At 38.3% G+C, this 26797-nt stretch overlaps 4 protein-coding genes across 6 annotated transcripts; all 4 read right to left on the bottom strand.

Moving 5' to 3' along the window:
- Positions 1-834: 834 nt before the first annotated feature.
- Positions 835-12439, bottom strand: dnajc3a (DnaJ (Hsp40) homolog, subfamily C, member 3a). The gene is made up of 12 exons (XM_034885494.1): positions 12170-12439; positions 11567-11677; positions 11331-11455; positions 10976-11050; positions 8736-8888; positions 8413-8594; positions 7324-7443; positions 7126-7231; positions 6907-7027; positions 2741-2873; positions 2157-2305; positions 835-1405 (listed from the first exon to the last, which is right to left on the bottom strand). The coding sequence occupies exons 1-12, from the start codon at positions 12249-12251 to the stop codon at positions 1251-1253; spliced, it is 1512 nt and encodes a 503-aa protein (XP_034741385.1). The 5' UTR covers positions 12252-12439; the 3' UTR covers positions 835-1250.
- A 591-nt stretch (positions 12440-13030) lies between these two features.
- On the bottom strand, positions 13031-14840 carry LOC117953403 (claudin-10-like). Of its 2 annotated transcripts, none has more exons than XM_034886377.1 (5): positions 14456-14840; positions 14187-14285; positions 14017-14098; positions 13801-13908; positions 13031-13669 (listed from the first exon to the last, which is right to left on the bottom strand). In XM_034886377.1, the coding sequence occupies exons 1-5, from the start codon at positions 14685-14687 to the stop codon at positions 13477-13479; spliced, it is 714 nt and encodes a 237-aa protein (XP_034742268.1). In that variant the 5' UTR covers positions 14688-14840; the 3' UTR covers positions 13031-13476. The 2 variants fall into 2 exon arrangements, with proteins under 2 accessions (XP_034742268.1, XP_034742267.1); XM_034886376.1 differs by having other exon boundaries at positions 14187-14348; positions 14456-14824.
- A 1862-nt stretch (positions 14841-16702) lies between these two features.
- On the bottom strand, positions 16703-19246 carry LOC117953415 (claudin-10). The gene is made up of 5 exons (XM_034886410.1): positions 18868-19246; positions 18227-18388; positions 18046-18133; positions 17820-17927; positions 16703-17730 (listed from the first exon to the last, which is right to left on the bottom strand). The coding sequence occupies exons 1-5, from the start codon at positions 19097-19099 to the stop codon at positions 17538-17540; spliced, it is 783 nt and encodes a 260-aa protein (XP_034742301.1). The 5' UTR covers positions 19100-19246; the 3' UTR covers positions 16703-17537.
- Positions 19247-20068: 822 nt separating this feature from the next.
- Positions 20069-22253, bottom strand: LOC117952862 (claudin-10-like). 2 transcript variants are annotated; one of them, XM_034885454.1, is made up of 5 exons: positions 21741-22253; positions 20875-21036; positions 20709-20790; positions 20512-20616; positions 20069-20390 (listed from the first exon to the last, which is right to left on the bottom strand). In XM_034885454.1, exons 1-5 carry the CDS (start codon positions 21958-21960, stop codon positions 20234-20236), a joined length of 726 nt encoding a protein of 241 aa, XP_034741345.1. In that variant the 5' UTR covers positions 21961-22253; the 3' UTR covers positions 20069-20233. The 2 variants fall into 2 exon arrangements, with proteins under 2 accessions (XP_034741345.1, XP_034741346.1); XM_034885455.1 differs by lacking the exon at positions 20875-21036.
- Between the last annotated feature and the right edge of the window lie 4544 nt (positions 22254-26797).

Genomic DNA, 26797 nt, shown 5'->3' with positions numbered 1-26797 from the left:
TTTACAATGTAAAGTGGTGGGTCCAACGGAAATATAAATAAGCTGAGAGTGAGTTTCTCACCTTTTTATAAAATGCTAACGATACATCCAATTTACTGTTTGCTAACCAATTGTAGTGAGGTCACCGTAGTAACTCAGGGGTTAGCAGCAGTCATCTGTCCATCCTTGCAAAGTCATGTGACGATATATGAGATGACACCAGGCAATCAATGCCAAGTTAAGGATCAAAGAATCCTCAGTTGCTACTAAAAGTCCTGGTTTAGGGGTAGGATATAGGATTTTAACTAGTGTTTACATCTTACTACATTCAGCATTGCATTTTAAGAAATCATTTTTCAATATTTTAATTCCACAAAGAACCAGTGTTTTTGTCTCAGGAATATCATGGGTGTTGCTGCTCAACCGAAGTCTTTTTTTCTTAAAAGTCTTAAAAGTCAATTAAAAAAAAGTGGGTGCACGATATCTGGTCTTAGGACACCCATATTTTACTGTGCTGTGTCAAATAGAAATGTTTATATTATTGTCTTGTGGAAGAAGAAAAAAATCTTTGCTACAAAACCATTACAAAATCTATTTGTGAATTCTTCAGTCCCCTTGTGTGGTCAGTGGATGTGATGCGATTCATGCTCTGAAAGGTCTACAGTGAAGGGATTTTCTTACACATTTGTTCCTCAAACCATTACGCCATGTGAACATGTATTTAAGATACTTGGAATTAGGAAGAGGTTAGATGTAGTGATGAAGAAGTACCATTTCTCAAACTGCAGCTTCAGACCATGAATGTAGCAAAGCAACTCTCTAAACTTTCCATACAGCAATACCCTGGCGCCTCGGTTCAATTTAAGGTACATAAATAGCTCTTTATTTACAGTTCTGAAAAACTCCATTCATATAAAAATAGTACTGTACCTATGTGCAAATTGACTCTTAAGAATGGATGTGAATTGTAAAGATGTGGAAAAGATGCAAGTGTCAGAATTAACCACTTATACTTAAAGAGATAAAAGCTGGTTCACACATGGAACATATTTGTTAGCATAGCAACAGACCTTCCCCAAATGAAATTCAAAGTTGTATCATCAACAACAAAGATGCATATTTAATTTAAGGTCACTGAATTCAAAGTCACAATTGGCTCCGCATTTTGTGAGACTGATGACATTTCTGACATTCCTCATGCCAGTGATCTCCCTTTTAAATAGGGAGGAAAATACGAAAATCCGCTCCAGCTGTGCTGGACATGAGTTTCCTTAGTTGAAGTTGAATTTAAAGTTAAAGGGTCCAGAGCCAAACGGATTGAAACCCTGGAAGCCCTGGTAGCCTCCATGGAAGTGCTGATGATGACGACCCTGCTGGCTCTCCGGATCCATGGGGTCCTCTCCTTGGTCGAACTTGGTTCTCATCTCTAAAAAATAAATAAAAATAATGTCAGTACAGAACTAGGACAGAAAATATAATACACTCATTAATAGCTTTTTAATTAGAAATCAATTCCTCCAGGAATAAGTTTGGTTATTATTATAATATATTAATATATTCATTTTACTTTTTAATAATTCAGTTAGGCTAACACATTTTGAATAACTGACAACCATTCTGTAATAAGTAAGAGTAAAGTAATCTTACAACATTTTAGATCAGCTGATGACCAATAAGATCCATACTTTAAATAAAACATTTAGTTTTAGCTATTAGGTTGCGGGTGGTTCAATGGAAGTAGAATTTAGAAGAGGTTTGCTGAGATTTGAAATGTTGGCGCTGGAGAATCAGCGATGCTTCATAAGAAACTCTTGTGGAAGTCTCCATGGACATCTAGTGTAGTTGGATCACACGATTTGACCTTTTTTCACTGGGGCTCCTTAACAGACTACTGCATTTGATAAATTTATGGTGGAAAATGTGAGGATTATGAGCATTCTTCACTTTGGCCTGATTTCAGCAGTTATTACTGCAATCAGGCAAAACTGCAAGCTCAAAGAAGTAATGCACTGCTTGGATAACGTTTCTTTAATCATTGAAAATAAAGATAATTCCCAGTAAACATAATGAAGGTCTCAAGCTGCTTAAAATAGCAGGTAGTAAGCTGTTCCCAGCAGCCCCTGGGAGGTCTGGCATTTGCTGGGAAACAACGTCCCACTGACCACAAAACCATGTACCTGGGTCAGTGAGAACCTCTTTAGCCTGAGCGATGTCTATGAACTTCTTCTCAGCCTTCTTCTTTTCCTCTGGATCCTGGAAGTTGTCTGGATGCCACTGTTGTGCCAGTTTCCTGTAGGCTTTGATGATCTCCTTCTTCTGGGCAGTTCTGTGACAGTGGGGAGCGCATTATCAGCACATTTATTAAAAGATTAAAACAGCTTCCCTTCCCTTCTTTTCTACACAAGCCAGACCTAAAGTCCAAGTGTCAGGGTTACCGCATTGGCTCTCATGTAAATCATTACTTCTTCTCCCCCCCCCAAGAGTTATTTCATTGTCTTAAAATGTAATCAATCTTGTCAAAGTGCTTTTGAACACAATATTGTTCCAATAAATGATGTGCTTTCCAGTGTAGCATGGCTCCTTTGTAGAGCAGTGGTTGTTAAAGGCAGTCTAAAAACAGAAACAAATTACCTTCCGATGCATTTTGTAACCCATTTGTCAAAATAATACCCCAATTCTCAACTTTCCTGATAAAATCCCATCTGGAAAGCACCTATAAGGATGGTAAGAAATGTCCCAAACTCCTGCTGTCTGTGCCTACCTCTTCACTCCCAGGATCTTATAATAATCCCTCTTCTGAGACTGTTTGAGAAGTCGTTGAGCTTTCTCTAGACCTTCTTTTATCTGGCGGTCATTCTCGCTGTGTTTCGCAGCAGTCTCATAGTCCTTAATAGCTGGAAGGAAAAAAAAAAAAGAGGACAAAATCAGTATTGCTTACTAATCCAAAGCAGCTAATGGGAAGAGAAGTACATTATTTAAAGACATTTCATCAACGGAGGGAAACAAGACCTTAAGACCTTGTTGTCGCAAGCATCCACCTAAAACGTTAGTGTCTTTGAGCAAGGCACTGAATCCTTCTTAGTCACGAGGTATTGTTACTGTACGCGTCTGAGCCTCTAATAAGATGATGAACCAAACAAAAGACAATAATGTACATGGATCAGCTGAGAATAATTGTATTATTTTTCAATTTGTGGCTTAATTTCCTCAATTTATCGACTGTGACACAAACATTGCTGTAGCACAAGCGTACATCCGGTCTGTTATACAAATGATATTGCATCTATGGCTTACAGTAACATTGAAACACTTTGATGACTCACTAAAAGCCTGATCTAAAGTGAATTCAACACGGGAGACCTGTGGTTGTGCGAGCATCCCAGAAAAAAAACCTAGAACAATAAATATATAGTTTCAAAAACAGTGGCAAACAACATTGTTGGGATCACATTCAGAGCGATTCCATTGACGATAGAAAAACCGACAAGCCAATCAAAAGTCATCGGAATTTACAACATGACATGGCAGATGACACTGCGGAGAGATCACAGGCCTTGTTTTTCCTTCTTGACTTTATAAATCAGAATATCTGACTAATGTCAATTTTAACCTGATGATAGTGTTCATAATCAAAAAAACAATTGAACTTAAGTCAAGTAATTCACTTAAAGAACATTGATTAATCAAATGTTGTAACGGGTATAATATGACCAAAATATTACTACTAATGCCTTATATTCCTTTGTTACAGCCAATAGCAACAGGTTACTGTAACTGCATTACTTTTGTAAGTCATTACTGCCAACACTGGTCCTCAGTCCTTAGTGATCCCATCTCTAACAAAGCTTGATCTCATGCCGTTATATAAACCTCTTTATTCAGCATCATCTTCAGATCATGTTGGAGCAGCTCCGGGCTGTTTGTGTGCGCACGTTTTGGTGCTTTGAGGCTTGTTTACCCTGTGAGGCGTACTGAGGTGAATTCAACACCCATGGGTCCTGACACTTTAAAAGCCCACATGAGGACTGGGATTCCCACCTGCTGATGTGTTCATTGCACATTAATGACAACTTACACAGCCTTGGCACGATATTAATCTGAGGCGGACATGCCTAAAGGGATGGTGATGATACTTGTGGGTCTAATTTGACTAAGTGTGTACTTTTTTTAAATCAAATTTGACATGTTAGGGACTTGTTTTGTCCTCTCACTTAAAATAAAAGCTAAAACCATAAAGCATTATGGAAAAAGTGAAAGCAGTTGGCCGATTACATGAACTAAATGAAAAGTGGGAGCTTTGATCCGTCTCCTTTATCATTTTTTTTTTTTTTTTTAATATACAGCTGCTATTTTCTTTGCGCGCGTGTTCACTTCTACATTGAAAGCACTGAGACACAAGTTAAATAAAACATCACTGTGTCACACTAACCTCAAGTGGATACGAACAAAAAAACATTTCAGTTTGTGCCTGTAATGCACCACATGTTAGCTTTGGATGATGTAGTAAATGAATGCATCATGTGTTTCCATCTCTAGAAATCTATCAATTTGGGATTAAAAGTGTTGCTTTTCCAAACAATACACCAGTGACAAGTGAGCCCGAGGGCTTCATTGTCAGAGCACAAAGCGCAGCTCTGCGCTGGCGACGTTGCGTTTCTTGATGCACATTGAGGTTCTTTCCTCGCTTGTACCAGTTTGCTCTTCTGGTGATTATAATCCTGTATTCTATGATGTTTGTCACTGTAATTAGTTGAGGCGCATGCACATAATGGTTTCCAAAATCTCACAAATGTCTTTTTTTCATGTTTAGTGCTTGCCTGTTTCACTTTATTTTGCACTGTTTAACTATTAAGACATGTTTTGTTGCACCAAAAGAAATAAAAATCGTTTCGCGGGGATGTTAAGATGGCCCATGCTGTGGCCGGGTTGGCTCAGTGGGTAAAGCAGGTGCATATATACTTTGATGCTTATGCCTCGACAGATCCAGGGTTTGATTCCGACCTGTGATGATTTCCTGCATTACTTCCCCCTCTCTCTCTCTCTCTCTCTCTCTCTCCTATTCATACGTTCAAATCCAGTCAGGGCGCCATCTCTTTCTCCCCTCATTGATTTAATCGCTTTACTAGCTACTATCAAAATGAATGTCTGCTTATTATGGCAATAATGAATACAAATACTGTCTGATTCTTACAAGGACTGTATGCCTTTGTTTAGCAGATTAACTGCCTACACAGCCATGGAAGTCTCAGGCATTAGGGACAAATGTTTTTCTGCACTAATTTGGATGATTGACACACAACGGAGCCACTGCATTTACATCAATTTCAAGCTTTAACTAGCTGTTGTAAAACAACTACAGAAAATATCTACTCTTGTGTGCAACACACTGGTTGGTTAGGAGTCATTGCTTATCACCAGAGTCTTTTACTGTAGAACATGTAGTGGAAATTGGAGTGTTGGAGCCTGACACACTGGAAACAGTTCATGAAATTGTCAAGATAGAAACTGAGTGTGTTCACATGGAAATGAGTATCCTGGTCATGGGGTTTATCCCGGTTTCGATTATAGTTAGGATGTGTATAGGATGTTTACATGCAACACAAAGAAATCAGGTTTTTCATATACCAGTTGACATGTTAAATACTAGTATTTCAGTAGTCTCCACAGCGCTGCTTAGGAGGGTCTGGCTAGTCCTTACAATATTCCGTAATGAGAAAAAAACGTGATGAAAGAAAGAAATAGTTCTGTCTCTACGGTTGTATGTATGTATGTATGTATGTATGTATGTATTATTATTATAAATTCTATAACATATTTCCAATACTTGATCCATGTTTTTGGCTGGTTTCAGACTGAATGTCATTAGTGAGGAGCAGCTGGAGGGAAAATGATTCTATGGGAACCGGGGTTTGGACACTGCATTGGCATCTGTGCACAAAGACACCAAGATGGGTGGAATGGCAAATTACATTTCAAACTTAACTGACAGATAAACACAAAATATATACGCAGGGATTATGACCACAATATCCGTTGGTTGTTTGCACAACGGTATTGGAACATCAGGCGACATGCAATGATGCCTAGGACACAAACTATTTCTGGTGATTTCACCATCTGCCATCACTGGACTTTTTACGTGTGTGTGCGTGTGTGTGTGTGTGTGTTTTGGCACTGCTACTGAAGAGTGGCTTTAGGCTTGATTAACAAGACATTCTGCTAAATTTAAGCCAACAGTGTGAGGCAGCTCTTTATCTTACAGACTATGCTTACTCCTAGCCCACTGGGCTTCTCATCTACTTTGAATTATACTGTATGAAAATAAACTAACATATGACGTTTGTCCTTTCTGGGTTTCAGACAAGCAGTGACTTTAGATTAAATGTGGATGTTTTATATTAAAATCCCATTACTTTTCTGTAAACACCCAAATTACAAGAAATAAAATTATCAGATGAGAAGATGCTCAAATGATGTGTCATTGACATATTAAATTCATCTCCCTGTGTGTATTTAGTAGTGTTACAAGGACCCCCTGTGTTAGACTTCTGCCATGACAGCAGTGTGCATTGTGTAGTTCAGTTAGGATTATTACAATATACACTTGGTTGCCAGTTTTTTTCCAGGTACACCCAGCTAAAACCTTTACAAAAGTAGGATTCATTGCAGGACTGTTGTATTTAGACAACATTCCTTTAAGCTAGGTGTACCTAACAAACTGGAAACCAAGTGTGGATTTCAGCAACTTACTCAAATCCAAACGTGAGTAATAAAAACAGGTAAAATGCTGTGAGAAGAGTAGAGCTATTGAAAAGAAAGAATCAAATGTAGTGTTAATAAATCTATATAAACAACTGGAAATCTAACGGACCAACTCCATTAAATAAATAGATTGCAACTACATGCAGCTACATCTGACAGGCTTACCTTCCTCGTACTCTTCCTCTTGGACATAGGCCTCAGCTCTGTCCTTCAGCACGTTAACGTTCTCTGGGTCCGACTGGAGGACTTCGCCACACACTGAGATAGCTCTGCTAGCCTGCTGGCCCTGCTCATGACGCAAGGAAGGCATGTTGGGTAGATAAATTGTTTAATTGAGTTAAAGAGCGAGTTAACGCATCTCATGGGAGCAGTAAGGGGTCTTACCTGTGTCAACGCATGGCACATCCGCTCCTTGGCAAGGAGAGAGAAATGGTGCACGTTGGGCTCGGTCTTCATCACTGCCTCATATTTGCTCACTGCGTCTTCATACCTAAAAGAGCAGGAGGCAGGTGGGTGTTACACACACCTACATGCACACACAACTACACGCAAACACACACACACCTGCACACACACACACACCTCTGCTCTTGGATGAGTTCCTCTGCAGACTGGATCTGTTTGTTGAGCTTCCTGACCTGCTTGTAATGGCTGTAACACTGTTTGTGATCAGGATCAAGCTTCAGGCACTCACGTACTTCACTGCAAATCAAACGAGAGGAGCAAGGTCAGAACAGGCAAACTTTTTACCCGATGGATGTGCTATATTACCAATTTATAGGGAGGTGGAGAAAATAACAGGAACACTTTGAAATAGCACAAGAGATTTGTGGTAAGAGACTATGAGGTAATTTTTACACTATAGTTTGCACTGTGATTAAACACATTATGAATTGTACAGTATAATTAATTGTTGCTGTGGGTTTACTTGTGATCATTGCTCCTCATGTGTTTATGTACTGTAGTTTTTCTGTATTAAGAATTTGTACTCTAGATTTTTGTTGGCCTTTACAGTGTTAATTATTGGCTTTGTTAGCGACATATGCAAGTAATAATAAGATCAATACCAATTAACGGTATGTGCCAGCTATTACAATTCTGAAAATAATCATTTTTATTTGACTTTAAGGCCAAATGAGACAACGTACAGAGGTACAAAATGGCACGATAGGCACCGTTTGTGCATGTATGTATGTTTGTGCAAATATTCACAATGATAAAGTGGAAATGTTCATGATTGAACGATATTTACACTTTAAGGTGTCATAATCACACAAATGACCATCAAGGTTAGAGAAAATCTCAACCATGAATAAACTTTATGAGCCATTTACTGCACGGCAACTGCAGTTTATTGTGAGATAAACTTTTTAATAATTTAATAATCCTTTTTACCACCTACCTATCACATAAAAACAAATGCAAGAAATGTTTATTCATAAATATCCTTTTGCTAATAGCCCAGTACAGCACAAAAGTATCTATAGACAGATAATGTCAATGTACAAAATAATTTTTAGAGATATAATTGTGCCATATTTGATTCTGAGAGAAACACCTTAGTAATTAGGAAGTTGTCTCATCGTGCCAATTCTGGTACCTGGTCACAATGTCTGATACTGATACTGTGTGGTAGCTTCCTCAAGAAAGCAGTCTGCAAGTGGCTCTTACGTGAGGGACATCTCATGGTCTCCAAGATTATAGTAGATGGTGCTGAGTTTGTAAAAAGCTTGGGTATTGTCACTCTTTAGCTTGGATGCAGCTTTGAGGTCACTGATGGCCTTTCCATTCTCCCCCATTTGAATAAAACACTCGGCTCGAATCTCACGAGAGGTCACATCCCAAACGCAAGTCTGTAACAGGCAGACAATATCTCTTACAAACTGCAGTACTAGTTACTATGCAAATGCTCTGTAGACTCTGCGGTAAAGATAACACGAGCAACGTCATGCTTGCAGGAAAAGTAGGCAATGGTGACAAGGTAGGTGTCTCACCTCAATGACAGTGTCAAGCTGGACAGCAGCTGTCACATAATCCTGCCTGTCGAAGCTGCTGCGTGCCTGAGCCACCAGCCGCTGAATTTCATCCGACTTTGTCAGCAGACTCTGGGCTTCCCGCTCCTCTTTGTCACTAGGGTTGGACTTCAGCTGGAACATTGAAAGGCAATACATTACAATGCATGCTTATGGTCATGATAAAAGCAATCTAACTGGAAGAAAGTTAGAGTGACTTAAGAAAATGTTATTCAGTCCTTCACCAATACATTCCAAGACCTCTCATAATTCTGAAGAGGTTCTTTGTGTCAACTTTGCCTCTTCAAAGCATTGCCTATCACAGCATTTGCAGTGCTTACCATTCCCTAAACCAATTACAATATATTCATCCTCATCATAGAGGTCACACATCTTTTACAAACAGACCTGGGTACCTTTAACTCGTTTTCTGCAAGCTCCGCTTAGGAAAAAGCTAAATGCATAAATGCGATGCATTAAGCTTGGCCAACATTGTGGACATTATGCACCTCTGGACAGATCCCTTGACATTATACCAGCAAAATGTTAAAACTGTATAAGCCCGGATGCTTGTTGGCCTGTGCAGAGTAAGGAGGGCTTCTTGCTTGTATGAAGAAGGAGGGCTCACACTTGATTGCAATTATTATATTATTTCTATTACATACAAAAAAATTACACTCCCAGAAAGTGACCCAGGAATACATGACTAACCACTGAGCTTCAAACTACATATAATAAAGTTCATCAGAAGTTGACTGGCTTTTTCTGTGTTTAATATTAGGAAATGTAATGGCTAGTAACAAAACGGAACAAAACCGGATTATAAGGCTGCAGGCCTGCCGCATGCCTTCGGCACAGTGTGGCACTCACATTCACATCCTATTCCCACTTAGGAAAGGGACTGATGATTACCTCACCTGAGAATACAGCAGCTTTAAATGGAATCTATGAATTAATAGTAGATATAACAAGGGCATGTATGTCTTTGGGGAGTGTTGTGTAACTTCTCTTTGAAATGGTAATTGTCAATTCTAACAGAAAATACATTAGCAAGCTCCATTCCTAATCCTTAACGAGCCCCTTAAAATGATCCCTGAAAGCCCTAATGAGAGTTCACTGCTAATTTAATTGTTATCTACATCTTTTAAGATGGCTTATGGATGCATGGTATACCTGTCCACTAAGGTCTTATGTGGCCTATGGCATTCATTTTTAACTTCTTTGCTACTTGGTTTCAGAGATAAGAAAGAACAACAAAACCTCTCATGTTGTCAACCTTATTGTATAACTGTACAGAATAGCAAAATAAAAAACACAAAACAAAGTGTGCACACTGCATAGAAAAAAAATATATCCTTCACAGCAATAAAGCTGTTAATAAGTTAAACTATTGCCTTTATGTCATGTTATATTGAAAATACACTGAGCCTAGTTTTCATGCTTGAGTTAGGTTTCACTACAAAACCAGGCTATAGATCAACACTGAGAACTAGGGCTGCACAATTAATCAAATTTTAACAACGATCACGATTTTGGCTTCCCACGATCAAATTTGCGTAATTGAGTGATATTTTAAATGCGTCATTCCGTTCATAGAAGGCTTTTCTGCAAAGCCCATCTACCGCTCCTTAAACCACTGTCTGATCATGTGCCAGTTAGAGTTGTTCCCTCCACTGTGAAGCTTAGTTTCTAGATGTAGACAGTCAAAGAGGAAAAAGTAACGTAAGGAAAATTCAGATAGCAGTCGGTTATACCTCGGTCACAACGTTTACCAGTAAACGCAACATCTTGTCCCATTTGTGTTTTGTTTTTTTAATACAACAGCAGTGGCCAGTGCTAGTTAGTGTCTTTAGCTCACAGGGCTCTACGCACCCTATTTTTTCTTTTTTAATATATCCTAGGCTATTTATTTCAGATAATTTTCATTTGCATGTGTTGCAGCTGTATGTATGTACAACATCAACAAAAGAGTAATGTAGCACAATACAGACGTTAAAGCGGTTGTAAATAAACTATGGGACAAATTTTGTTTTGTCTAAAATCAACAAATAATCGTGAAAGTTAATCGTGATGTCAATTTTGATCAAAATAATCGTGATTATCATTTTGGCCATAATTGTGCAGCCCAAATGAAAACTCCTGGTGTTATCTGCGTATTGAACAAAATAGTGACTTCTAAGTCTTTTTAACATGGAGTTTAAACTGAATGTTACTATACTCACCACTTTCTTAAAGTCACTCTCCGCTTCATCTAGTCTCCCCTGCTTCAGAAGGAGATTTCCTCTCTGAAGGCGTGCCTGTATGAAGAAAGGACTTCTTTTGCATAAGACTGCAGGCCTATAAACACAGCTGACCAGTTTCTCAACATACAGTAGTTTTGCATGGGGCTGATATAAAACTTGCACATACATTACATATACAAATGAACCATTTTTTTCCCCAATTATTTATGCACAATAGATGTGTATCTCACACAGTTCTGTCAGACCTACAATGTAAGCCTGCAGTATGACAAACTGTGTGCAACTATGTGAAACAAATGATTTCAGACAAACTGATGTAAAAACAGAAACTCACAGATGTGAAGTCTGGTTTTAGTTCAATAACTTTGCTCAAATCTGGAAGTGCAGACTTTGACTTCCCCATTGCCAAAAAGACTGTAGCTCTCCTGTAGTAGGCCATGTAGTTCTTGGGATCTCCATCTGACAAAGGGACAAAGTAAACATGACTATGTTAGTTTTGGATTACATTTACTGGTGTAAAAATTAAGTTAAAAGTATATGTATGAAACTTGTCATGCTTCTGTCACTTACCCACAGCCGCATGAAAATGAGAGAGGGCATCGGCTAGCTGGCCAGCAGCTAGCAGTTTCTTCCCCATCTCCATATGATTGTCCACACTCCCGTCCCTGCCACATTTCACTCCTGAACAACATGCACAATAATGACATCCTGCACCACAAGACGGAGTAGCCACAAACTACAGTAACTTCAAAGTTCTTCATTATTAATGCATTCACATTAATGCCGATAAATAAAAAGCGGTAGCGTAGCTAGCTCAAGTCCGTAACGTTAAACATTAGAGAGATTTACTTTGGCACGTAACGTTAGGTTAGCTAGCTGTCATACGTTCGTTACACATGGAGGCTCAAACTGGTTACTTTTACTAAGCAAACATCGGTTTGCTTCGATATAAATTAACATAAAGGATTAACGCTATAACGTTTATGTTAGCAAACAGCTATCCATCAGTTACTACTGACATTTGCCATACAACGTTACTTTGACTACAGGTAGGCTGTTTGAACCGTGGTCAAAGTTGTGTGCTAGTTAATGGTGACGTTCAGTAGCTACTTAGCTACTAGCGTTAACGCTAGCTTGCCCCGAATTCAAGTAAAGTATTCTTTAGGTTCTTACCTTCATATCTCATATCAATCAAAACAAGAACATATGGGATGTAAGTCAGTATTTTGCTAGCGACATGGTCGATGGAAACCATGATTAGATTTGCATCAGACAGGTCCAATCTCGTTATGTCCCGGCTGATGTTATTCTAACTATGTTTCGCCTAATTCTCAACAGTCCCATGTGTTCAACATAGCTTCTCTTTCCCCAGTCACAGCGAACTCAAGCGACCGGTCGTGGGTGACTGTGATTGGCTGGATTCTTTGGAAAACACCGCCCACCTCTCTTGGTTCAACAGAGAACAGCCACGGCAGCACAAGACCTGTCATCTGTGCACACACTATGGTGTGTGTGTGTGTGTGTGTGTGTGTGTGTGTGTGTGTGTGTGTGTGTGTGTGTGTGTGTGTGTGTGTGTGTGTGTGTGTGTGTGTGTGTCATGTACAACAGTACAATTCAATTCAATTTTATTTATAGTATAAATTCATAAGACACTTTTCCAATAGAGTAGGTCTTGACCACGAGGAAAAACTTTTAGAAAGAAACCTTGGACAGGCCCAGGATCTAGGTAGGTGATGTCTGACGGGCCGGTTGGGGTTGACATGAATAGTGGCAATCATAGTCACAGTAAAAGATAATGGAACAGTGACTACAAATAGTTTGTAGTAGCAGGATAGACTACATTCTTTTTTCTGAAATTTAGTCAAGTAGAAGTAAATAAAGTATTATAAAAATGAAAAAAATAAAAAAGTAAAGTGCAAGTAAATCAAAACTTTGTACAGTACAGTGCTTGATTAAATATACTTAGTTACTTTCCACCACTGCCACAAGCATTTAATCCGGATGATTGGGGAAACTTGGTGTAATTTATATATTCTTTAAACATTTAGTTTTATTGCAAATTTCAAATACATCTGACAACATCAATCAACAGCAGTGTTAGGCTATTTTAAAGCATGCAACCTTCAGTCAGGTTTAAACAAGCAATCTAGAAATGGGTAGCATACATGTCAACATTAAGTCCTAGCATAATTAGTTACTTATTTCTTCATGTTAATATACATTGTTTTATATATCCGTACTATTAAAACATATTTATGGCTACAACAACAGCCAAACATCTTGATAATTAATACATGTTTTGTGACACTTGAATAGAACCATTGTTAATGCTAAATGTCTGCTGTGGAAATAAGACCCATTCTAAAGACTAATATTAAAGCTTAAGTATGGGCTTAGATTATAAAATGTTTTGGAAAAGGAAGAGACACATATTTCATGAAGGACAGATAGACAAAATCTTTTCCACCTTTGGAAACAGGTCATACATATGCATTAACAGCTGAGGCATTGGTGGTGGTTGTGATCCCAGAGATGCTGCTGCCTCTGCTGCTACTGGTGGTCAATGGTTTTCTGCTCTCCCTCATCTCTGTACGAGCCAAAAACGGAACCCTCTTTTTTGTCGGAACAACTCTGTAGGCATCAGGGAACTGGTATTCAGGGAATCTTTTTGATCTGTGAGGTTCAGATTCAACAAATTGAGGTTATTTATGTCTGTAAAACAAAATAATAAAAAATAATAAAAAAAAGAATAGAATACAAATACTGGAAAGAACCAAAATCAGTCACGAGTGGCAGTATTTTACCTTGAGTGGAACCCTTCCCTCCCAGCAAAGATACTGTAAATGAGGCCTCCAACAACAAGTAAGGTAGAGCCTCCCCAGCCGATAAAGACACCAACGCCTATTTCAAATCTGGCAATAAACACATGAATAATATGTATTTGTACAATTCTTCCTTCACGTAAATGTTGACTCATGAAATATGGTGAGTTTGTAGTGTATTTTATCCATGTCACTTACTTCTCAGCTTTGTAGGTAGGGTCCTGAAATTCTGCTCTAAGTTTGTTTCCATAATAGGAGAAAGCAGTCATAGAACAGAGTCCTGAAAATGGCAGATATTTATTTAAAGATCATGTAGTTTATTGCAATGTAACTTCTTTCAAATAAGTCTGTGTAAGTCTCAGTCCTACCTCCAATTAGGTAGTTCATTCCCCCAGCAAAGGTTAGTTTTGCATTAACAATCTCTGATCCCCCAATCTTAGTACACTTCATTCCCACTAAGACCAGAACTGATCCAAAGAAAGCCAAGATGATAGAGATGATGATGAGAGCACGGCACATGTGAATGTCCCCTGTCCAAGAACAGCAACACAATGTTATACATACATTGGGTTAACAAAGACTGCGGGTCTCCTTTTCATTCATCATCATGCCTTGTGCTAAAATACATTTTACTTACAATTCAGTGCAAGCAGTGATGGAATGTTCTTGCAGTCAATGACTCCAGTTGAATCCGATATACAATCCTTCCACAGGTTGGAGAAGTAGTGTGAAGAAGTCAAGACTCGGCTTTCTATCTGAGACCATGTCCAGATATCTGTGGGCATTGTGGAACACACCAGGATCCATCCAGACACACAGACAACAAAGCAGCCGATCTCCATGTACATTACCACAGTCCTGTAACTCATGCTTGCGTGGACTTTGAGCCTCTAGACAGAGAAAGGCAAATCCAAGCAACGACACAACAGCTTCTGAACACAAACTGCAGGGTACCTGTGTCGTGTGTTATGCCAAAAACACACACTTAAGCACATTCAAGAGGCCGGGCAGTGTGTATACATCACAAACCGTCACGTTTTGCCTTGAATTGACACTCCACTGTGTTGGTATTATTTACATGGAAACTACTTTGTACGAGCATGGTGTCAGTTTCATGTACCATATTGCTCCTATTACTGGGTCAAACTCTAAAAAGGTTAACAAGGGATTTGCAGACCCAAGAAACACTTGAATTGAAATATTTCTAAATGATGACAATTTTGTTACACATTGATGATGTTGACAAGAAAAATACACCTATAGGTAATTGTGTAAATGGTTTGAACTGAATATGTGCTGGTGCAAAATGTCAAGGACTATCATGATGCAATACACTATATCTTTTAAAAACCCCAAACCCTCAGGGTTGTAAATGAGATCTTAGCTTGTTAACATGTTGCAATACATTTTTTTTTGGAGGTGCGTCAATTTAGAAAGATGGAACATACCGTTTCCCCAAACTACTTAGCAGGTGTCTGTTAATTTGATGGGTTTTTATGGGGCGGCTGTGGCTCAGTGGTAGAGCGGTTGCCTGCCAATCGGAAGGTTGGTGGTTCGATCCCCGCCCCTGCAGTCATTGTCGAAGTGTCCTTGGGCAAGACACTGAACCCTGAGTTGCTCCCGGTGCTGCGCATTGGAGCGTGAATGTGTGTGAATGTTTATCTGATGAGTAGGTGGCACCTTGTACAGCAGCCCCGGCCACAGTGTATGAATGTGTGTGAATGGAGAATGTTTCCTGTAGATGTAAAAGCGCTTTGAGCAGTTGTTAAGACTGGAAAGCGCTATATAAATACAGCACATTTACATTTAACGGTCATTTCCCCCAATTATAGTGTATTTCCGCCAATAGACTCAACAAACTGATTCGCAAGGCCAGTGACGTCGTGGGGGTGGATCTGGACTCTCTGTCGGGTGTGTCAGATAGGAGGGTGCTGTCCAAACTACATGCCATCTTGGACAATGTCTTACACCCACTCCATGGCGTGCTGCTCAATCACAGGAGCACTTTCAGTGATGGACTCATTCTACCAAAATGCACCACAGAGCGCCACAGGAAGTCATTCCTGCCTGTGGCCATCAAACTTTATAACTCCTCCCTCTAAGTGTCCGACACACAGACACTTAGAGGGGTTGAAACTGGACAATATTATCTGTATTGTGCATTAACACTGGCTTGTAATGTGTGCAATACTCAACTGCTACTATTATTATTATTATTACTTTTCACCATTATTGCTTTTCACCATTACAACACCTTAATTATGTTATTTATGTAAATACTGTATCATAATATACTATGTAAATATCCACACTCCTTATATTTCTTTATTTCTTTATTTATATTTCTTATATTTCTAATATCTGAGCAACTGTAACACAAAGTTTCCCTTCGGGGATCAATAAAGTATTTCTGATTCTGATTCTGATTCTGAACAAGGGCAAATGCAAAACCAAACAAACCCAGCAGTCTTCTGCGTGCTTAGATGTGTCCTGCAAAAATATAATGTCACCTTGTATTCAATGTTGATGTGGCTCGAATTCTGTTTTTTTTTTTGTTTAAAAATTATAATTGTGGTAATAATCCCCATTTTTACTAAAAGTAATGTTTATTTGATTAAGTTTTTTTCCTGTACTTTTAATGAAACACAGTATCAGTTTTTGTGTCCTTATTATGTTATGCCATTCCATGTATTTAAATATTACATTCAAAGTTATTTCCCATGTTCAGAGGCTCTGTTCTTGCCACGTTTGACGGTTTGATTCTGACCTGCAGCCCTTTGTTGCATGTCATACCCATGTCTATCCCTTTACATGTCTTCCGCAGTCCTATTAAATACAGGCTCAAAATGCCCAGAAAAATAATCTTCCAAAAAAAAACTTTAAAGTTATTCCCTGGGACTAGTCAACTGCGGGAGAAACTGCCTGAGGCCCACTAAATGTCCTTTGTAGCTGTCCAAGTTTCAAGAACAAAAGCTAAACATTGACATATTCGGAGGTAAATGAGTTGTTCTTTCAAGACTTGCATTAGGCCATAGCATAAGTGGCAGTGAACTTCAACTTGACTTTTTATAAAAAAGGAAAGAAAAAAAGAGCTTAGCAACCAGTGCCAGCATTGAGGGAAAGTCTTTGCCAAAAGAGACTCCAATAAAATCAATGACACAGATCTTTCACAGATTGGAATGGTGATGACTTTTCCATTAAGTGTAGATATCTTCTAGTCTGTTGGCAAGGTGGTTGACACCAGCACCCACCTCAAATAAGTAAATATAAAGGCCAAGATCTCCAGAAACATTCTGCTCATGCTGCAGAGAGGATTCCTGCACACTACTGAGTGACGGCCAATTCAGTTGGTAAGACCTGAAATGTATTAATGGTTGGATGAATAATTGGATAGACACAATAAGGTATAAAGTGTATTTCATCATATATCAAATAGATATTCCAGTGACAAAGTTAATGAGCAAACACAAGACATGTAGACATGTATTTTATGACCTGTTTTACCAACAAACAGAAAAAACATGACAAGAGCATGGAAACCACAACAACAAAAACAAATCATAATTGTACATGGTGCACTGAAACAGTGAAGGTTTTTTTCATCCTATCTACAGTATATGCCAATTGATAGTTAATCAAACTTGGAGCTACTTTCTCTTGTTGTGTTTTTCAGCTTTTGTTGATACAAAACCTACATATGAAAAAAAGAGTTTGAGCTACTACACAAATGCATCTCTTTCTGAAATTTTTGTGGGTCTCGTCTGAGAGAGTTTTGAGATTTTGGAGCTGGTGGATGGCCCTGAGCCCATATAAGATCCATTCTGCCTGGATTTGTAGTATCCGGTGTACAGGGTTCTTTCTCTGGAGCGGGGGGCCATGTACTTGCCTCCTCCATAGGCATAATCCACTTCACTGTAATACCAAAACATTGTTGAAGTTAATAATGTGGTATGAACTCAACAGTCACTGGAAAAAGGCTAAAGATAGATTAATTGAAATACCTTTCAGGGCAAAGTACTCGGTAGACTGTAACAGCGTATAACACAGCCCCTAAAAGGATAAACAGACATCCCACCAATCCTAGAAATATGGGAATTCCTAGGTCAGACCTGGAGTAAGATAAAATGTAAGAAAAAATGAATGTGACATTGTACATACTGTAAATACTCTACATAAGATTTTGTTAATATCTTACTATTAACAACATGGTAATGTAAATCTGTGTACTTTATGTCTCCGGACGCAATGTTGGCAGCATAGGGTTTTCTGGCAATCCTGTTGATGTATAAGCAGTAGGCAGAAACATCTGACACACCTGCATGCAGAGGTTTTGTTGATATTAAGAAATAATAAGGGCAAAACACTTCTGTCATTTACAGAGACAAACGTGTGCATGTTTTGTACTCACCTCCAACAATATGAAACACTGCTCCGGCAAAAAGCAGTTTGTCCTTGGTATTATCAGCTCCACCAATATAAGTGCACTCCATCCCAACAAAGCAAAGAACTACACCAATTAGTCCAACAACTAACCCGCACATCAGCAATCCTTGTACTCCGTGTATAAAAGCTGTGAGAAACAAAAAAGAAAAAGTTAAATTTTTAAAACAGCGTTCAATTCCAAAACCAAAAAAGGAAGCTGAGTTCTCTTTTATATTCATAGAGAAGAACCATAAAGCCAGTTGCCTGACACAGTGATGTTAATATACATACAGTAGCAATAGCTAAAGTTTTGACAAAATTAGCAACCAAACCTACTGGTCATACCAGACCAAGTAAAGAGGCAGTGGCCAAATAACAAAGTGGGAGTTTACTGCTTCTGTGTTCAACTTTTCATTTCTATGTCAAGAAGTATGCTGCTCTTTTTTCAAAGGTCACACAGTCTGACATAGCTATTGTGTGAACTCAGTGCCACTTTGAACACTTATCCATAATTGTGCTGTGCTCTGCATGTTGAATTACCGGTCTGCAAATTGTTCTATTCATTCAAAGTAAAAGACTGATTGGAAACCTTACTACTGAGGTATGTGCAACATGTGTAGCACTTACGTGTAAAATCCCGGAGCACAGGGAAGTCTCTACAGGTCATGACAGACGTGGAATCTGTGTAACAATCCTTCCACAGGCTGGAAGAATACCAGGCCACTTTGATGACAAACGAGCCTCCTTGTCCTCCTATTGGAGATATTTTCCAAAAGTCCATTCCAATAGTGCACAGCACAAACAGCCATCCCAGTGATGAAATTAAGAAGCCAAATATTTGGATGAGACGTTTCCTCATTTCTGAAATTACTAAATTAAACCAGGTAGTGTCCACTCAGTTTAGTTGAAGCACACTCACATTACAAGTCTACTTGGTGGTAAACAGGATCATGAGTTATTTCCTGAGTCAAGACAGAATGACATTGTGCCTGTGCCATGTGCCATTAGTGTTGATGAGGGCTGTGTGTAATTGTGTGAGATGTTTACTGTAAATTTTCTGGAGTGTGCCACCCACTTGAAAGCATTCAAACCAATGCTAGCTACTTTTTTAAGTGTACATCTTTTTTCAGCCCCTGGTGTGTAGCAACAATACATTTAATATGCATTTACATTGTAAAAGCCCACGCTTGTAACCACCTTGAAATGTTGTATTACTTTTGTCTGTCACACAAGATAATATTAGGGTAAAATGGGTTACTGACACTAATCTTCTTAAAGAACATAACACAACGTGTACAACTGCATTCAGACCTGCAGCAACCACTGACGAGCAGATGTGACAAACGAAAAACACTTTGTATTCAGCTGAAACCATTTTTAACCATTATTTATTTCTACTCATACCATACACTCTTCTAAAAAACAGAGGCTTCTTATCATTCACCACACATGTCAATCAGACAATGATAAGACGCAGTCCTTTCTGAAGTTTTGCTTCCTACAAAGTCATAATTAATGGTTATGCCATGGAAAACAAGACAATCAGTTTGCGAAATTTTAAAATATTGTCATCAAAGATTAACAACATGTACAGGTTGCTTACAGTCAAAGATTTAATCAACAAAGGTAATGTTTTACAAAATGTTCCACACTTAATTGCCACATACATAAAAAAAAAGGAAAATTATGGAAATATTTGATCAGAAATGCCCAGCATTAAGTGCATAGTGATATGTGGAAATGCCAAATACAGAAGTTGTCTGCTTTGTAGAAAATAAAAGTCCCCAGACATTAGAGAGTAAATTGCATTACACAAACCCCAGAAAAAAAATATATATATATATATATATTTCAAAGTTAATTCTTAGTGAGCACAGATTAACATCAGGGAATTCTGCTGCTGTTAGACAAAACCACCAACTTTCATACAGTGTGCTGAAACCTTTAAGACTCACCAGTGTCTTTGGCTAAACGTGTTTTATATTAACATACCTCACACATACGCATTCCTATCAAAGTGCTGAATCCTGGAGGAGTTGCTGCAGTCAGGAGGCGGCCTCTGGTTTACAGACTGTGCCCGCCCTCTTGGGTGGGAGGAGACATGAGAATGTGAGACAGCACCTTTGTAGACATGGTTTGCTCGACTGTGGCTGTGAAGAAACAGAACACAGTCTCATCCTCATTAATCAAGCACATGTATGGCTCAACACTATTGATTCATACATGTATCCTCTGCATAATGTAAACATAGTATGTGTTACTCAAACCCACCTTTTGTTGAAAGATCCTGTAATGGAGAAGCAGAAGATGCTGCCTCCGAGAATACAGAGTATAGAACCTCCCCAGCCGATAAAAAGCGCAGCTCCCAGTTCAAACCTACAGACAAACCCAATAGCCCACTTAATGATATTTTTCTCAAATGGTTGAGTTGCATTCAAACACTGGCTGTACAGTTAGATGGTTCTCACTTCTGGTTATAAAACATTGGGTCGAAAAACTCTGTTGTTATCCGGTGCGCATAGAGGGAGCACGCTGAAAGTGAGCAGAGGCCTGAGGAGAACAAGAAAAATAGGGAATTGCATCAGATCCCACAGATGTTTACAGATACCATACAGGCAATTTCACCATACTTACCACTAAGAAGGAAAATTACACCCGCAAAGCAGGCAATACTAGCTTTTTTGTTGTCAGTTCCTCCAAGTTTGGTGCATTTCATTCCAACAAGGGAAAATATAGAAGCAAAAAAACCCAGACAGACGGCTGCAATCATCAATCCCCTGCATGCTTGGATGTAGCCTGCAAACAGATAGAGGTCAACTTACAGTATTTGCAATTAAAAGAGTGTTACTTTTAGGGCCACATTCAATGGTTTTGCATTCCCTGTACTCACATCTGCACACCGCAAGGTCATTGGGCAAGGGACTAATTCACACATTAAGCAACAAATACAATTTGTCATGAATATCCCTAATTGTTTTCAGCCACTTTGCGGTAATGCGGAGCGTGTCTTAGTATGCCGCGTCCTATTCAGATGTGATTTGGAGGCAAATATTACCTTGGAAGTTAACCTGTGAAACTAGTCAGCTGTGGGAGAAACCGCCTGAGGGTCCCAGTAAATTTCCTTTATAGCTTTCAAGCTCAGAGAAGAAAGGCTAAACATTGACATATTTGGAGGTAAATGAGTTTGTTCTTTAAGACTTGGGCGTTAGGATTTCTATTCATCCTAAATATCATCTTGAATTTTCTAAAGAAAAAAATGAATAAAAGAAATTTAGACAGAGAAAGAGCTAAGGTTGAGCACTTATATGGCAATTGGTAACTGAGGATGAACACACTAGAAAAAATAGAAAATTAGACTAAAAGAACAATGGAAAGATTACAACAAGCATTTGAGGCATTAACATACACTCTTTAACGGAAAAACAAATACAAAACCCCATGCATCCAATATGACTGACAGAAAAACCAAGCATTCAATGAGAAGGGAATTACAAGCTGACCATTCAGTGCTAACAACGAGGGAAAGTCTTTGCAGTTAGAGACTCCAGTTGAATCGATGACGCAGGTCTTCCAAAGGTTGGAATAGAATGTAGCTGTGGTGATCACTGATCCATCGTTTGAAGATACCTCCCAATACTCCATCGGCAAGGTGGAAGACACCAGCACCCATCCAGAAGTGCTTAGTAAAAAGGCCAAGATCTCCTGGGACATGCTGCTCATTCTGCAAAGAGAACTCTTCCACACTGTGTGACGGGAAAATACGTTTGTGAGACCTGGGATTGATAATGGTTCCCCTGCTAGTAAGGCTTGTTGAAAATGTAGCTATGTTCTGCACTATGTACTAAGTTCAATGGATAGGCTGTGATTGATAGTTAATGTGTTGTGGATTGGTTTATTCTGAAGGGAGGAGTTTGGCCCTAAATATCAACAAGGGGCCAATGGTCTATCATAGCTCCTTCCAACCCCTCATCCAGTACACGTCTATGTGACTCACTGCCATGGATCATGGGGATTGAAAGTTTTGGTTGTAGAAAGTATCATAATGACATCAGTAACGCCATTTAAAATTAGAGGAAATGTAGGCTTGCGAAATGAATTCTTTGCTACCTGTGTACATATTTTGAGTAGGCCTATCACTGTGACTGGCATGCAGTCCAATACTCAAAAGTATTGATTTACTCAAAAATAAAAGTAATGGTACTTTTATGGAAAATACTTTGTTAAAAACAGAACGTTTGTAGTAAAAAAAAAATCTGAAGTTAAAGTGTATGCGCTTAGGTATCAAACACATAGTATTCTTTCTGAGGTGTGTTACACATTTAATGTATTAACCTGTAAAATGTTGTCAGTGGTCAAACCATTCCTTCTTCACAACAAGGGTTAAACTAACAATGCATCATACATTATTTTATGGATGTACAGTATGAGCCAATGACAAATTCTAAGTTGTTCCTGTTAATTTGTCCATTCACACCACAAACTATGTGTGAGGGGAACCAGCACCTTTCTGACAGCCTCAACAAAAACAACATTGAGCTTTACAAAAGTCTCCTTTATTCTACATGTCTCATTATATTTCCCACTGCCTTTATACAGTACATTTAAATCACATCTTTGGATTTATTTATGAGTTAAAAAGCAGTCTTGAGAAACCACAAACGCATTTATGACAGGAAACAGAAAAGCAGTGAATGTGTCACCTTCTACCTTTCACCTTGCACTAACAAGAGTGCAGTAACTTCCTCAAAGACCTAAAATAGCAGAATTTAGATAACTTATTAACAGCTTGTCACTTTCATCTAACAGCATGCAACGGAAAAAAATATGCTGTTACATTGCAGAGAAATGTGTTGATACACTTAGAAAAAGGACAACTAAAAATATAAGTGAGACATATAAAAAGCCAACAACAACAAGGGAAAACTCACCTTCATTAAATACTTCATTGAGCTTTCATAATGTGAAACAGAGCCCCATCTGGTGGATGTAACTACTAATGTTACTCCATACACACTTCTGCCACCAACATATGGAGTTGGGAATCTCAAACCACTCTACAATTGTTCTAAAAAGAAAATTATGTATACAGTATATAACTACATGTTACTGAATTGTGTACATTTATAGAGAAATTAAATGAATTGGATTTTATCTTCCCGTTCTGTTGTAAAGACTAAGCTGAAATGTGTGTAGCAAATGAAAAAAATGACTAGAAGACCAAACAAAATAACATGAGGTAATGGAAAACACAATTTATTTCTACCAGACAACTAGCCATGTATATAGTAAAATGTCAACATACAATACACATTGATGAAAGGGTAACACTGGAAAACGTTGTGCATATCCAACAATCTCTAATTTTGGACAATGACCGAAAAAACTCCTTCAACCTCAAGTAAATAATGCAATACAATGCATAAAATATGGGTAAAAATGGTTGACAAAATATTATGCTTTGAATTGAGTGGTGTCTGTTTTTTGGTGTTTCATTTCTGCTATAAATCTGAAACTAATATTAAGGTAACAAGTCATTTGTGATTATAGCAGCAAAGATAATCTAGACTATAACATTTAATTATGGAAACAGGTATCACCCTGCCACATAAAACAGTTTTTACTTGCATTTTTTTTAAACATGTTAGGTCCATATGTTTTTGTGTTATTTTGTGAATATGATGTGTAGATGAATGTGAAAATGAACTGCTACCTCCTCTGTCAGCTCTAGCTACTGAAAAGAAATAAGTGGAGAAATCAGGTCAATTCCAAAAGCTGGTCAGTCTGACGTCATGTTGCCTGAGCTCATTACTACTCATGAGCTTGACCAGTTGAGATGGGTATGCTGATAGCCAGGCTCTCATTGGATAGCTGTTAGCCAATCAGAGTCAAGCAGTTTAGCTCGTTGAATATTAATGAGAACTGCACAAATCGAGCTGAGTCTTCATGCAGGCTTCTGTACCGTGCTAGAATGGCTTGAAACATGCTAACCAAGGCATTTTTCCACAAAAATTGCCCATGGTAGAACTTCAGACATTAGGACTACCTCAAAGTTATGAAATATGTGTGGCAGGGCACCACAAGAGTTTTTATTTAAAAAGAAAAGTAGATGAAAAGTAAGACAATCTGAAATTCAAGATGAAATTATTGGTCGTTTTTAAAACAAAGACAATCTGATTCACTGACACGAGAAATACTTAATGACCACAAAAAAAACAAAAATTAAGATTTCTTTGCAAAACACATGACTGACAAATGACATCTTTCAAAACATGTTACTTCCCATTAACCTTCAATAGCAATTTCAATGACAACTTCATTGCATAAGTGGTAATGGCCCTCTAGGAACAAATGTTTGAGTATCTACTGAACATTGAAATATTCAATAATATGCAATGAATGTATTGTTTCGGTTTTGATGGACGTTTGACAACATCTTAAAAGTTTTTGATTCACCACAGAAAGCTACATGCAACATGTTGCATGTAGCTTTCTGTGGTGAATCAATAACTGCACAAATGCAACATGCAGCAGTGTGAGAACAGCCGGATATTGTAATGTGGTCACTGTGAAACTCAGACCCCTTTAGCTAAGGATAGAACTCCAAGGGCATTTCCAACACAGTTGTTCCACAGACCCTGGAACGTGGTGGCTGAGATGACTAGGGATGCCCAGCTGGTGGCCCTCCATTCATTGGACACTGTGGCACCAATATTGGCACCCGGCCCGGCCAGGCCGCAGAGAAAGATTCTGCAAGCATGACTATTTCAAGTTTTAGTGTAAAGTCTTTTAGCAGATTCAAGAAAATGAGAAGTAATAACATGACCCAAGGCAGGCAAATTCCACTGTGGACATATGTTTTAAAAATTTTACAAATTTGGCATGCAGTATTCAAAATGCACGTTTAGGTCTATACAAATAAGGTCAAGTACCACGTTAACATAAACTAATAAATACAGAGTAATCAGTAAACCTCAACATAAGAAGAATGACAAAGTGACAAAGTCCAGTCACCGGTCCATCTGGGACACATGATCAGCAACTGAATGACTACTGATTGTCAGCTCATATGTGAACACATATGTTGCTTTTTAACATTCACTCTTGTAAGAGAGTTTGAAGAGCGTAACAATTTTCATCTGAAGCTACAAAAGAGAAGGCAGCATCAGAACTTCATCAACTGTAATATGAACCACAATTAGGTTTTATAGGAAATCATTAGGAAAACTAAGACCTTGTCAGAAAGATTACAAATCTTGCAATTGTTGACTTGTTAGTGAACAAACCTAACCCCCAAAATGTGCTTGCGTAACACACAAGATGTTCAAACGTATTAGGGCCAGAGGTGGAATTCAGAGCATTTTCAGAAAATGGTGTTAAGCAGTGTTTCTTACAGGGGAAAAGGTCAAATATAAATATAACTATAACAAATCAATGTTTATACACAAACACAGGTATGAAATACAAGAAGAAAGGTCAATGAAATGTGAAGTGTAAACAACTTCCCAGTAACTTATTAAATCATAGATTAAACTATATCTTATAACTAATAGTTTGAAATAGATACAGTAATCAGTGTATCAGAAAGGTTTGGAACATTTTGATTTATACTAACTAAAATAACTAATTTACTACTAATGATTGAATTGATCGGGTACAATTGAAAACAAGAACTCCTATTCTTTAAATCCAAATAATGCTATTTTCCAAAGTGATGTGTTGTGTAGCACAGCCACACATAAACAGAGATCTCAAATTCAAAACAGTGCAAGTTTATTTGCAGAATGTCAAACAGATATAGATTTAAAAAATACAAAACTTGAAACTGACAAAAGAAATGACAAACCTGCTTGACAAAATGAGACAAAGCATGCGTTTGTGACAACACAACTTCTTGTCTATATAATGAAAAAATCATTGAAGAACAGGCTAGTTTCAGTGCAGCTTCCCTTTCCCTAAGGAGTGAATGGCTATTGCCTTAGGGCTCTCAATCACTCTGGACTGAACCACTATCTTTCAGCTGTGACTATGCCAAACACATCTGACTTTTCATAATCTGGACAAAGCTAGACACAGTTTGCACTCATTCACACGATAGAGACAACTTTACGCGGGATGTAACTCATATCAACTACCCCTAAAATTAACCAAAACACATGACAATTAATTGCATGCAGAAAACTCGCATGACTTGGTTCTGTCTAATGATGTCAGTGATGACATCATCATTACCATAAATACATAAATGCACCATGCTGCCGGGAACAAACATTTCTGCATGCTGGACCAAACATAAGAACAAAAAAATAGATGAGCATGAAGAAACAAACAATTAACTGTTTCAACCTGCAACTTAATAAATCTAACTGAGACTACAGTGGTTGTGTGTGAAATGAATACTATATACAATAATTAGAGCAATGTGTGAAATAAATATGGACAAATGTACACAAGCACAATAAACAAGTAGTGAGCGCATCATCCACTAAAGCCCAATTCTGTGTGCATTTCACTTTATTTTTACATAATGCACACATGTACTATATATATATATATATAT

The sequence above is a fragment of the Etheostoma cragini genome, chromosome 11 (genome assembly GCF_013103735.1).
Source record: "Etheostoma cragini isolate CJK2018 chromosome 11, CSU_Ecrag_1.0, whole genome shotgun sequence".
NCBI lineage: Eukaryota > Metazoa > Chordata > Actinopteri > Perciformes > Percidae > Etheostoma > Etheostoma cragini.
This window is presented reverse-complemented; position numbering and strand designations above follow the sequence as displayed.

Coding starts and splice junctions, on each gene's coding strand:
- dnajc3a (XM_034885494.1), bottom strand. CDS start 12,251: ATGGTTTCCATCGACCATGTCGCTAGCAAAATACTGACTTACATCCCA. Junction 11,678..12,169: donor GATTGATATGAGATATGAAG/GTAAGAACCTAA, acceptor CATGTTGTTCAG/GAGTGAAATGTGGCAGGGAC. Junction 7,028..7,125: donor TGTGCCATGCGTTGACACAG/GTAAGACCCCTT, acceptor CGTCATGAGCAG/GGCCAGCAGGCTAGCAGAGC.
- LOC117952862 (XM_034885454.1), bottom strand. CDS start 21,960: ATGAGCAGCATGTCCCAGGAGATCTTGGCCTTTTTACTAAGCACTTCT. Junction 20,791..20,874: donor TGTAATTTTCCTTCTTAGTG/GTAAGTATGGTG, acceptor TGTTCTCCTCAG/GCCTCTGCTCACTTTCAGCG. Junction 20,617..20,708: donor CCAATGTTTTATAACCAGAA/GTGAGAACCATC, acceptor GTTTGTCTGTAG/GTTTGAACTGGGAGCTGCGC.
- LOC117953403 (XM_034886376.1), bottom strand. CDS start 14,687: ATGAGTTACAGGACTGTGGTAATGTACATGGAGATCGGCTGCTTTGTT. Junction 14,349..14,455: donor ATCACTGCTTGCACTGAATT/GTAAGTAAAATG, acceptor GTTCTTGGACAG/GGGACATTCACATGTGCCGT. Junction 14,099..14,186: donor AATGAACTACCTAATTGGAG/GTAGGACTGAGA, acceptor TGCCATTTTCAG/GACTCTGTTCTATGACTGCT.
- LOC117953415 (XM_034886410.1), bottom strand. CDS start 19,099: ATGAGGAAACGTCTCATCCAAATATTTGGCTTCTTAATTTCATCACTG. Junction 17,928..18,045: donor ATTGCGTCCGGAGACATAAA/GTACACAGATTT, acceptor ATCTTACTCCAG/GTCTGACCTAGGAATTCCCA. Junction 17,731..17,819: donor CGAGTACTTTGCCCTGAAAG/GTATTTCAATTA, acceptor TTGGTATTACAG/TGAAGTGGATTATGCCTATG.